Source organism: Lepidochelys olivacea (genome assembly GCF_965140295.1).
Source record: "Lepidochelys olivacea isolate rLepOli2 genome assembly, chromosome: 10".
Classification (NCBI taxonomy): domain Eukaryota; kingdom Metazoa; phylum Chordata; order Testudines; family Cheloniidae; genus Lepidochelys; species Lepidochelys olivacea.
The window spans coordinates 84,768,780-84,780,642 of record NC_140420.1 but is presented as its reverse complement, the minus strand read 5'-3'; the positions used below and the strand labels follow the sequence as shown (position 1 = coordinate 84,780,642).

The 11,863-nt window shown below is 59.9% G+C and overlaps 1 protein-coding gene across 1 annotated transcript; it reads right to left on the bottom strand.

The window, feature by feature from the left end:
* Nucleotides 1-1,635: 1,635 nt before the first annotated feature.
* On the bottom strand, nucleotides 1,636-11,451 carry VPS33B (VPS33B late endosome and lysosome associated). The gene is made up of 20 exons (XM_084642211.1): nucleotides 11,306-11,451; nucleotides 10,798-10,865; nucleotides 10,197-10,242; nucleotides 9,720-9,814; nucleotides 9,217-9,321; nucleotides 8,590-8,686; nucleotides 8,299-8,376; nucleotides 7,538-7,611; nucleotides 6,971-7,057; nucleotides 6,687-6,777; nucleotides 6,362-6,436; nucleotides 5,876-5,940; nucleotides 5,753-5,807; nucleotides 5,614-5,660; nucleotides 5,251-5,383; nucleotides 4,765-4,838; nucleotides 3,903-4,004; nucleotides 3,382-3,457; nucleotides 3,192-3,308; nucleotides 1,636-2,604 (listed from the first exon to the last, which is right to left on the bottom strand). Exons 1-20 carry the CDS (start codon nucleotides 11,319-11,321, stop codon nucleotides 2,525-2,527), a joined length of 1,581 nt encoding a protein of 526 aa, XP_084498337.1. The 5' UTR covers nucleotides 11,322-11,451; the 3' UTR covers nucleotides 1,636-2,524.
* Nucleotides 11,452-11,863: the final 412 nt, after the last annotated feature.

Here is an 11,863-nt window from a genome sequence, read left to right as displayed (position 1 = left end):
AATGGGGGAGGGGGCTCAGGTCGGGGATGAGGGGTTGGGGGTGCAGGAGGGGGCTCAGGTCAGGGGGTTTGGGGTGGAGGAGGGGGCTCAGGCCGGGGATGAGGGGTTGGGGGTGGAGGAGGGGGCTCTGGGCTGGGGAGTTTGGAATGGGGGAGGGGGCTCAGGCCAGGGATGAGGGGTTGGGGGTGCAGGAGGGGGCTCAGGCCAGGGATGAGGGGTTGGGGGTGGAGGAGGGGGCTCAGGTCAGGGGGTTTGGGGTGGAGGAGGGGGCTCAGGGCAGGGATGAGGGGTTCGGGGTGCAGGAGGGGGCTCAGGTCAGGGGGTTTGGGGTGGAGGAGGGGGCTCAGGCCAGGGATGAGGGGTTGGGGGTGGAGGAGGGGGCTCTGGGCTGGGGAGTTTACAGGGGGCTCAGGAGGGGGCTCAGGTCGGGGGGTTTGGAATGGGGGAGGGGGCTCAGGCCAGGGATGAGGGGTTGGGGGTGCAGGAGGGGGCTCTGGGCTGGGGGGTAGGGCCAGGGATGAGGGGTTGGGGGTGCAGGAGGGGGCTCTGGGCTGGCGGGTAGGGCCAGGGATGAGGGGTTGGGGGTGCAGGAGGGGGCTCTGGGCTGGGGCTGAGGGGTAGGGCCAGGGATGAGGGGTTGGGGGTGGAGGAGAGGGCTCTGGGCTGGGGCTGAGAGGGCTGGAAGGAGCTCAGGCCTGGGGAAGGGGCAGGTGGGAACAGGTTCTGGAAGGGAACTCAGGGCTGGGGTGCAGGTGGTGGGTCTGGGAAGGAGTTAGAGCGCAGGAGGGAATTCCGACCTGGGGTGGGGCTCCGGCTGGGCGACACTGACCTCAGGCAGCTCCCAAGCAGCAGGGCTAAGGCAGACACCCTGGCTCTGCTCTCAGAAGCAGCCGCGGCGCAAGCAGGTGGGGCAGGGGCAGCATAGGGAGCTTCCTTGATCGCCCCTGGCCACTTCCAGGAGCTGCATACAGCCAGGGGAGGCAAAGAGCCTGCCTTAGCCCCGCTCCACCACCAACCGGACTTTTAACAGCCAGATCAACACCAGGGTCCCTTTTCAACTGGTCGAAAACCAGAGAGCTGGCAACCCTACTACACAGCCAGGACTGCCCCGCACCTTAGGGCCAGCTCGGCCCCTGTCTGCCATCTGCCCATAGCACACACACACACCTTCCCCCGCCCACCAGCACTCCCTGAGGCCTGGAGCAGCAGGGCTGGGGTGATCCCCTCAAGGCTAAACGCAGGTTTAACAGCCCTCCCTCCACTCCCCCACTCTAAGTTAACTCTCCCTCTAGCTTCTCCCCTACTCACTGCGGCAGTAAGTCCACCCACTCTCCAGCTGGGAATCATAGCAAGGGAAGGGAGCTGGAGTGGTCACCTAGTCCAGTCCCTGCACTCATGGTAGGGCTAAGCATTATGTAGCCCATTCTGACTGGAACTGCAGAGAATTCCAGCTGGGGGAACCTTCCAACAGCTGCTTCAAAGGCTCCATGCAAGAGGATACCAGACCTTCTTAGAAATATACACAAGGGGCAGTAAGCAGCCCCAGGGATAAGAACCACAGCCCATTAGAGACCAGAGACACTGGGACTAGCCTGTTCCCACCTCCCTGCCCTGTGGTTAGATAAAGACAAGTGCTAAAGGCTGACCAAGTATATTTTATATGGTACAGATCAATGTACCACTATTACACATTTCTGCCAGTGCAATCCTACGCTATTCAAATCCCAGCCCCAACTCCACCCACACCCCTCTGCTGCTGCACCTCCAGTCTACCCCACAGTACCCCTGCTGGTCCACTCCCTTCCCCCTGCTTGGTCCATCAATCCAGACTAGAGCGGGTTGTGTTTGGTGCCAGAACAGGTAGGCTGTTCTGTGAAGTGAATGAACATAGCACTCAAAATTCAGGTAACAATGCAATTAATTTTTCACTGGAGTAGAAGCCAGCTCCCCCCTGCCTAGTTAACTTCTCCAGGTGAACAGGCCTCAGAGCAGTGGAAGAAGGTAGTGCTGCTAACAGCCTGGAATGGCCCTATGGCTTCACCCGTGGCCCCAAGTACTGACATCTGTCCAAGGTCGAGAAGGCAGCCAAGGGTGGGAGCCAGGGCACAAAACCCAAAAGGCCAGTGAGATCCCTTAACAAGCCACTGTCCCAATGTTGGAAGCACCAATACACCAAGCACAGGGACTTGCCTGGACAGTGGGCCCAGGGGCTTGAAGCATGACAGAGACTCAAACACCCTGGGTCTAGGATTGGAGAAACAACAGCTTCTTCCCTCCTCTAGCCTCCCCAGAGACACGTCCCCCCCACCCACTGAAGGTCTCTTCATCCATTTAAACCCCAATCTGCAGCCTTCGGGAAGCCCAAGGAGAGGCTCATGGCAGGATGGGCTCCGTGTCTGCCCTGCTCCGGCTGCTGATGTGTAACGCTTCAGTAGCACATGTGCAGCGCCTGGGCAGTCTCCACTGTGGAGCGTGACCCTGACTGGCACAAGCTGCTCTGCCAGGGCCGCAGCTCACCCTTGCCTCACACCTTCGCCTCTAACATGGCGTCCATCAGCCGGGCGCTGCTTGCGATGGCTGTCGTCAGGAATATAAACTTGTATCCTGAGAAATCCAAAGAGATGAAAGGAAAATGGAAGAGACCGAAGGGCAGAGAGAAGTGGGGCTGCCAGGCTGCAGCTGAACCCCTGCTAGCGCCTGGCACTGTCACCACTCAACAGAAGCAGCATCGCTATGCCAAGTACGGGGGAGATGCTCAGAGTGCTGCTGTGAGCGGGGTGGGGGAACGGGGTGTTAACTCCTCCAAGCAGGGAGACGCTGGGGGCGCCCAGAGCAGGCATCTGCCCAGGCCAAAGGCATGTGATGGGTCCTTCCCTAACAATTGTGCGTGGCCCCACTTGCACCGTAAGAGAGGTCTGTACCCCTCTGCACATGGACACAAGGCAGGAAGACTGGGGGGATGGTCCAAGGCTTTAACCTCCCCACTTTACCATGTCACAGCCTGAGAATTAGCCTCTGTGGCAGCAGCAGGTCTGGTTTCAGTAGCCAATGGCACAGTGCTAACTCACTGAGTCTGTGCCCAGGGGTTATACTCTGGGTCTCTTTCAGAGAGGGAGATGGGCAGTTTCTGGCTGCCCGATTCTTCGTCCCCAGCAGTGGAGGAGACAGTAACCCAGTGTCCTGGCTGGTACCTTTCTCCTTCCCCAGGAATCGGAGAGCAGAGATCTCAGAAAAGGTGCAGCCTCCCAGGAAGACTGCTAGGATGACACGCTGCACCTCCCAGGCAGGATTCTCCTCCGTGACCGGCTCTGGAAGGAGCAGAGGATGAAGTGGAACAGCTCCCCAAGTCCCCCCCGCAGCGATCCCAGGAGCAGGTATTACCTGTAGGAGCAAACTCATTGCCATTCAGCAGGCGCACCACCTCCTCCAGGCCCAGCCAGCCCTTGCGCTCCAGCACCTGAAAGGAGATGCGTAGGGGACAGTCTGCCAAGGGCAGGGGAAGCAGAAGAGCACCATGTGACAATGGGAGCGACTTAGGCCCAGAGCAGAGTAAGAGATCAGCTGCCAACCCAGGGGAGGAATAAAGGGCACAGGACGAGCAGGCAGGCAGTCCGGTGCCTCACCTCTCCAGGAGCAGGTTAGGGACATTTCTAGCCCATCCAGCCCCAGCCAGGGGGCCGTAGTCCCAAGCAGAGGCAGGCACCTGTGGCCTACCCAGCAGGGGGATCTGCAGGGCAGCATAGCCAGACCCACAAGGGCACCACAGACCAGGAGACACTTGCACAAACCTGACTGCTCCCAAGGAAGATGGAACCCCACATGACAAGTGACAGGAGTTCCCTGCACCCCACAGCATGGGCAGCTCTTGTCCCCCGGGGTGGGGTGCGCACAGATAGACTCACCTGTTCAATGATCTTGCAGCTCAGGGGGACGTAGGCCCCACTGAAGACATAGGCCATGTCTCGGGGCACCTTCAGGTTGTATTCACCATCAACACGGGGGATCTGCAGAGACAGGCACGTTACACCCCCCAACAGTGAGTGAGCTATCGGTGTCCTCTGGGAGCAGAGGCTCTGGTCTGGACCACCCATGGGTGCACCCTTTGGAGTGCACAAATACATGAGACACTGACCTGGCTGCTCTGGGCAGGACAGTCCCCAGCCAGCTAGCGAGGATCCAGTGCCAAGCAGGCGAGCCTCGCACTGTTGTCAATGCAGCAAACTTGGGCCCTGGCAGCCAGCCGGAAGGTGCGAGTTCCACTGCCAGGGACCACCAGGACACACCTCTCTGCTGCTCTCAGCCACTGACGGGGCACGGGACGAGCAAAAGCCCCTAACCACACAGGCCCTTTCCAGACTACAACTGCAGCCTGGAATTCTCTCCAGAAGCCTATGGGAAGCCAGGCCAGCTCCTGGAGTGCAGGCACAGTGTGTTCACACTGACCCACTCCGCTATACAGGGACGTGACCCCAAACACTGCACATGGTATCACATTGCCTGGATGGGGGAGGGCAGGTCCACGGCAGGGAGGAAAGGCCACAGCCTCCCTTAACCCTGGAAGGGAGGAAGGGACCGAGCCACCATTGCTACCCGGACCCCAAGGGTAACTCTCTCTGGCTCCCCTGCTGCCCTGCACAGGGATAGCCACAGCCAGGGCCAGAAGAGGGCAGCCAAGGACATCTAGAGCCAGCGATGTTACACACCCCATCCTAGCAACAGTGCTGTGGGGGGGCAGCCTAGCCAGCAGCTCCGGAGGGGACCTACCAAGCCCAGCTTCTTGCTTAAGCCTCGGAAATTGCTCTTCCTGGCCAGAGAATTAAAAGCGTCCGTGAGTTTCCCTGGAAAACAAGGCAAAGAAGTGGTTTTGAGCCAAGAGCCCCAGGATCCCCCACCAGCTCACCTGGCCTCAATAGATTCTCTCTGGCTGGCAAGAGCTGGCGTGAGGTGTGCCCACAGGGATCGCTGCTACGGGGCAGAAGATACAGGGAGTGAGTTTTATTTCCCCTGGGGCTGAGGGGTGACCTGCTCAAATCTGCAGGGTCTCCCCACTCTCCCCACCCAGCCTCCCACTCCAGAGCAGAGCCAGCTCCCTCCCTGCCCAGCCTGAGCTGGGAGAGGCTAGAGCATAACCCGGGTAGACATAGTGAGCACTCCTCTGCAGCTCTGGGAGCGGAGAGCACGGGTAAGTGCCCCAAGATCCTCCCGCAGCTAAGAGGAAGGCAGGGCTCGGCACTCAGAACTGCCCCATACCTGCTGCTCGGTCGGTCACCAGCTTGCTGACTTTGCTCTCCACAGCGGTCAGGGTCTCCCCTGGGGCCTGCTCCGTCAGCAGCCCGATGCGCTTGAGGTTATGAAAGGTCAGCAGGTGCTCAGGCCCGTAACTCTGGGTGGCAAGGGGAGATGGGGGGGTCAGGCCAGAACTCCGGCACCCAGGCTGGGTGGGCCTCCCCGGCTCTTGGGTCCAGGCCAGAGCTTTCCAGCAACATAGGAGAGGAGAGCATGCAGAAGTGAATGTTGGCACGTTCCAGCCCCTCCCCCCAGTACCACCTTCCCCACCACGCAGGTGCTCCCCCCCACACACACACGCTCCCCTGTCCCGTCCCCCCCACTCACCTGGAGGTACTGGGTTTTCAGGGAGCGATAATCCTTAGGGATCAGCCCTGTGGGGGTTTAACACACAGGGAGAGCTGAGTGAAAAGCCCCATAACCACATCCCCCCACTGCTGCCCCTCTTCTCCAGCGAGAAGCTCACCATTTTCCGTGACCGACAGGAGGCACATTAAGCGCAGACTCTCGCTGGGGGAGACCTGCACAGAAATTGGGAAGGGTGAGCGAGTGGCCAGCCCAGCCCATCCCCGCCCGGCGCAGGACTCACCTGCCGGTCAATGTGCTCTTCTATGTAGCTGGTGCTCTCGCGGATGTCAAACCCCTCCAGGAGAGCTAAGGGGGGAAGGGAAACAGTCACCTGCACCCTCAGAGCGAGCCCTAGGCCTGGGGATTGCCAGCCTCCTGGGATGGTGGGAGGAAGAGCCTGGGAATCAGGACCATTCCGAGCTCTGTCCCCACTGCCCAGTGACCGCCCGCTCCACTCTGCCAGCTCTGGGAGGTGCATGGTGCTGCTCAGCTCCAGAGGGCAATGCCTGGTGTTCCTCACTAAGCCCCTTGGGGAAAGGGAGCACCCTGCATGCCCTGCCCCCAGGCTGGAGAAGCACGTTTAACACTTCAGGTCCCACCAGCCCCAGAGCACAAGCACCCATCATCTCTGACAGTGGCCGTCTGGAGTGCTGGTGGCCAGGGAGGGGAAGGGCAACCAGCCACAGGTGGTGGTGGAGCCCAGGCTGTGCTGGCAGGTGACACTCACAGTGCTCAGTCTTTAGCAGCTCCTGGAAATCCTGCTTGGTTTTCTTCTTCATGATGGACTCGCAGGCGCCAATATCTGCAAGCCCCAGACAGAAGAAATCAGTGAGGGGTCTCTGCACAAGACCCCTGGGGCCACGTACTCTCCATGCAGCCTGGGCCCGCATAGCCGGGGACAGGGCTGCCAGAGGGCATAGAGGGAGATGCCCTCACAGGCCAGCAGCCTCTAGCCTGGCTGGGGTAATGTGCACCACTTGCCAGCCCGCCCTGGCATTAGGGCAGATGTCCTCAGACACCCTCCATTTCCCCCACCACCCACAGGTACCTACGCAGGCTCAGCAGGCGGTGCTCCTGCTTTAACCCCTTCAGCTCCTGGGAGACAAAGTTCTTCATTTGCTTAATGTCCATCCCGCGACGTCGCTGCAGGAGGAGAGTGCGTCTGAGCACTGGGCTGAAGGGAAGGCTCCTCCCCACCCCCAACAGGGTGAGGGAGAGCCAGGGTGGGGAGCAAAGGGCCCAGCCCAGGATGCGTGAACCCCTCGGCAGCTGATGGGGCTGCCCCGGGGCAGGGTGCCCCTCAGGGCCATGCCCAGGACGACCCTGTCACACTCACGTCATACTGCGTCTGCAGGTTCCGCGCCTTCTGACTCAGGAAGCCGAAGACGTTGGAGAAGTGCTCATTCCGGATCTCGCTGAACACCTACACCAGAACAGCCACAACGGGGTCAGCCACCTGGCCAGGGCCTGGCATGGGATTCCCAGGAGAGAGCCCCCATGCCAGGCACAGACACGCCAGTAGCCAAGCATCAGAGAGCACAGAGAGGGTGCATTGGCTAAGGGGGGGGAGAGGGGGGCGCACCAGGCTGCACCTACAGCTAGGAGGACAGTCAAAAAACCCCCAGCGACTGGGCTTCCGAAGGCCACAGGCTGGGGCTCCACATGGGCATCCAGAACGGATCAGCCCCCACAGGGCGGATGCCAGGATGCCGGGGACTGCGGTTCTACAGGGCAAAGGAGCTGGTATCAAAGCCCCATTTCTACCATCTCTGGAGTGGGCTCTGCCTCATACCACAATCAATCCAACTACCCCCACTGCTACTCTGCCCACCAGGCTGGCACTCGCCAGGTTAGCAGGGCCCGAGTAGGCGGGGCGCAAGCTGGGCAGATCAGCTGGGCTCACCTTGTCCTGGGCATTGAGCAGCACTTTGAAGCTCCTGTCAGAGGAGGTGACGTCTGGCCCAAAGTCCACGCTCCCTGCCGAGAGCAGCGGGAACAGTTACAGTGCCCAGACCACTGCCCCGTGCTCTGCCCTGCGGCGCTCCCAGTGCCCCAGGACAGGCTGTTCCATTAACCACCCACACAGCCAGCAGGATGCAGCCTGGGCTATCAGCCACACTCAGCAACCCCAGAGCTGGGTGCTCTCTGCGCTCCGAGGGGAATCCACACAGCTACTGCCTGGGGATGGGGTCCTTGGCGCCTGTGCTGTGCCCACCCCGTAGTGCTGGCTTACGCCTCCCACAGAGGCATCTGTGACAGCCCCACTGGAGACAGGGCACCAGCAAGGTGGGCCACTGGTCTGACATGTGCCATGCGTCCTGCCACTTCACATGGAGCATCCTGTCTGTACCAAGAGAGGACACAGGCAGCGAGCAAAGCTGCCAAAGGAACTGCCCCCAGAGCACGACACCGCTCATGTGCCAACCCCCACGCCCCTGTTAAAGGACTTGGGAGGCCATCTGCAACAGCCAACATTAGGTAGCTCCCCCCTCCCCCATCCCAGCCTCCCTGGCCCCCTTCTACATGTTGGGGAGCTGCTGAGGAGGATGGACTGGGACAGAGATCTGTAGGTGCTCTCCTCTCCCTGCAATCACACCCCCACTCCCCAGGCAGGGCCCCCTTGCCCAGCCCCGCTCACATTTCTGTCAGCCACCCACAACTTACCACATTTAATACGAAACGTGTCATCCACCAGGCCCTCATACACCACCTGGGAGCAGAGCGCTGTGACGTAATCCACATCTGCAACGAGAAGCACAGGGGCACATGCTGGACCCCTCCGCCAGTGCTGGCTGCCCCCAGCTCACTACCTCAAGCCCAAGAACAAGCCCCTCAGCAGTTCCTAGAAAGAACCTACTGCCCCTCCCCACAAAGCCAGCCCTTAGAGACCCCCAGGCCCCTGCCAGTCACCGGCCCACAGCAGCAGCCCACGTCTGCAACCAGACCACCCCCTACCTCTATCCATGAGGAAGACATGGCTGATCTCAGGCCTCCTGGCTTGGCTGTCACCCTCGCTCTCCTCCACCAGCTCTCGCCACACCTCATAGACCATCTGGGAGAGAGGGGAGGCAGCATGTTAGTGCCCATATATGCCAGCCCTACCACGGGAGCCAGCCAGCCCCAGGGCCAGGGTCCCCACACGCTACAGGAGCTGGGAGCAGATCAGCAAGCCCCCGCCACCCGAGAACAGGCCAGGACAGCCTGCCAGCAAGAACGAAAGCTGCGAGCCCTGGGGCCAGGAGCAGGTGGCTGGGTCCCCCTCAATCACGTCAGCAGACCGATTCCCCCTCACTCCTCCCTTGATAGGGGGCAGGCATTTCCCTGGCCCCCCTCCATGTGACGCTCCCTGCTGGACACACTTATAACAACCAGCAGTCACTCCGTGGGGGTAAGCCCCTATTTCACTGGCCCCACCTGGAAACTCACAGGTGGGATGTTTGTATGCCTGCCCCCCATATTCGTACAAGTCCCCACATCCCTGAAGGGATTCAAATGAAAGGGCTCCCACTTCCAGCAACCAGCCCTGTCCCCAGAGCAGGGGACCCCACCAGGCCAAGCCTCCCAATTGTGCAGCTCTCTTACCTTGGCACACCTGCCAATCCCATACGTGTGAGTGAAAGGCCCAAAGAGGGAGTTCAGCAACTGCAGAGCTCGAGCAACCGCACTGATCCAGCGCTGATCCCCTTCCTGCAGGACCCACAAGAGCAACAGTCAGCAAACACTCACTCCCCAGGAGCCCCCGGCCGGGGCAGGCTGGGCCCCCAGGAGTCCTCCGCAGTATCTAAACAGGGACATGGACCTTGCCCAGGGTGCAGTCTCAAGGCTCTCAGGTCTCCAAGGTGCTGACAGAGGCACCGGAATCTGTTCAGCCCAGTGGACATCTGCCAGCATCTCCCAAACCAGCACAGCACTGGCAGTCTGCAGAGGCCAGCCCACCAGACTGGGGGTGGGGCAGCAGGTGAGGGGCATGGGGGAGGGGAGGGGTGTGCACAGCTTTGAAAGTCCTGCCCCCACCCTGGCTCGCTCTCCCAATGGCTTTGCTGTGATGCTGCAGGGATGATTTCCCAGGGAACTGTGCCACTGACCAGGAAGTAGTCCCGGAAGAACTCAGGCAGCTCCATGCTGAGGAGGTCATCATCCAGGGGGAGCAGGTAGAAGGCCCACTCATCACAGGTCACATCTGAGGTAGGGACAGAAGAGAGCAGAGACAATGTAGTCCCAGGACCTGCTGTAGAGATGGCCCGAGGGCTTGAACACACAGGCCCTGCCAGCCACACTGCCCCTTCCCATCCTTCTCCACATAGGCCCAGCCTCTCCCGCATCAATGGTGGGGTCTATGTACCCCTCCCCTGTGTCTCCATCGGGGGATGTTCAGGAGCTCTGTAATTTGCATTCCCTTCTCCACGCCCCGGGCCAAGACAGCACATGGATGCCTATTCCATAGGGGACAAGCCCTTGTGTTCTACTGTCTAAGCTTCCCCAAAAAGCTGGATCTAGGCAATGGACTGAACGACGTCCCCTTGAGGTCCCACAGTGCCTGTCACATCACCTTCCCCACTCACCACCATAGATTCCCTCCTCCTCCAGCACCAGCTCACAGGTGTAAAACTGCAAGAGAGGAAGAGGCTGGTTAGTGCCCAGGCAGCTCCCGCATTGTGGTCAATGGGGCGTGACCAAGGGTTCCATGGCAGTGCATCGGGCTGGCCTTCTTAGCCGCTCCTTTCCAGACATGGCAACATTTGGTTTTGGTGTCAAACTTCTGGACAGGAAACTGGGAACTGGTTATTCTGACTCTGTGGGGAAGGGAAAGCTGGGTGGTCAGGATAGTGGGGGCGGGAGGGAACTGGATATGTGGCAGGCATGAAGAAGGAAGGAAAGGTCGCATGTGGGAGATGTGGAGGGGGTTGGTCACAGACCAGGTGTGAAGAATGGTGAAGGTTGGGTGAGCAGGGGGTGAGGAAATGGGGAGGGGGGTCGGACACAGGCCAGGTGTGAAGGAAGGGGGGGAAGGCTGGGTGGGCAGGAGAGCAGGGGCCTGAGGTTACTGCAGTTCCTCTGGGTTCAAGGCTCTGTCAGGATTAGTAAATTAGCCCCAGTTCCCAACCACTCCCAGAAGAGGAAGCTTGGGCTGGTGCCTAGCATGGAAAGGACAGCCACACTGACCTTCTGGGGGCTGAAGATAATCTTGTACTTCCGGCTCCTCCCTGTCGCCTTATCAGCATTGACAATATCTACAGACACAAGACTCTGGTTAACTAGAGCCACTAAAAAACCCTAAGGTTAAACCAGTGCAAGGTCTCTTGTGTAGACAAGCCTGAGGCCCTGTGATCTCACAGGGCACGTGACACACCAGCCGGACAAGACAGCAGACTTCCGGGTGTGCACTCAGCCTCTGGCCCTGAGATCCAAGTCACCCTATCCCCAGATGCTAGCACTCACCTCTTGGAATTGCCCAGCACCAGCTAACCAGAACACCAACTTCACCCCCACACAACGATTACCTAGAGCCTGATGATCCAGGACAGTAACCATCCCCCTCATACAATCGCCAATATCCCCGGCACCAGACAGTGGAGTCTGCTAGCCAGTCCTACCCTGAAGTCAACCCATACTACTTGCCCTATATAAGTAACCACTGATATCTGCATTGCAAGCAACAGTTCCCACTCACCAGCAACATACTTCATGTTTGTGATCCGTGGCCGGACTAAGAAGCACAACCTGGAGTGAGGCAGACAGAGACTCACCAACTGGGAGGTGGGGAGGGACACAAGACATGCACAGGAAATAGGACCCGACACTTCTGGAGCCTTCCCCTCCTCCCACCCATGAATGCTATGCTGGGACCCTCCCTGGTAAGCCAGACACACACAGTGAAAGCAGGCGCAGTGAGGCAGGCAGCTTACTGAGCTGAAAGTAGGAGATGGGAACACAGCGCCCTAGACTAGCTGCCTGAGCTCTGCTTGTCACATCACCAAACCCCCAAATATATCCCTGCTCCCAAGTCCCACAGCAGCCTCTCAGCACTCACTTCCCTGCAGTGCTGACAGCCAGCACCAAGCCCACACCCTTGAGCTCACTCAGAGTCATGGCCCAGGCTGAAAGGGCACAGAGAAGAGGCTGCTGGGAGAGGGCATGAGCCTGACACAGCACTGCTGAGAGGCAGACCCCTGGGCAGAGGGCAGGGCAACTTGCAGCATCTCTGGTCAAGCCTGGGGAGGAGCAGAGT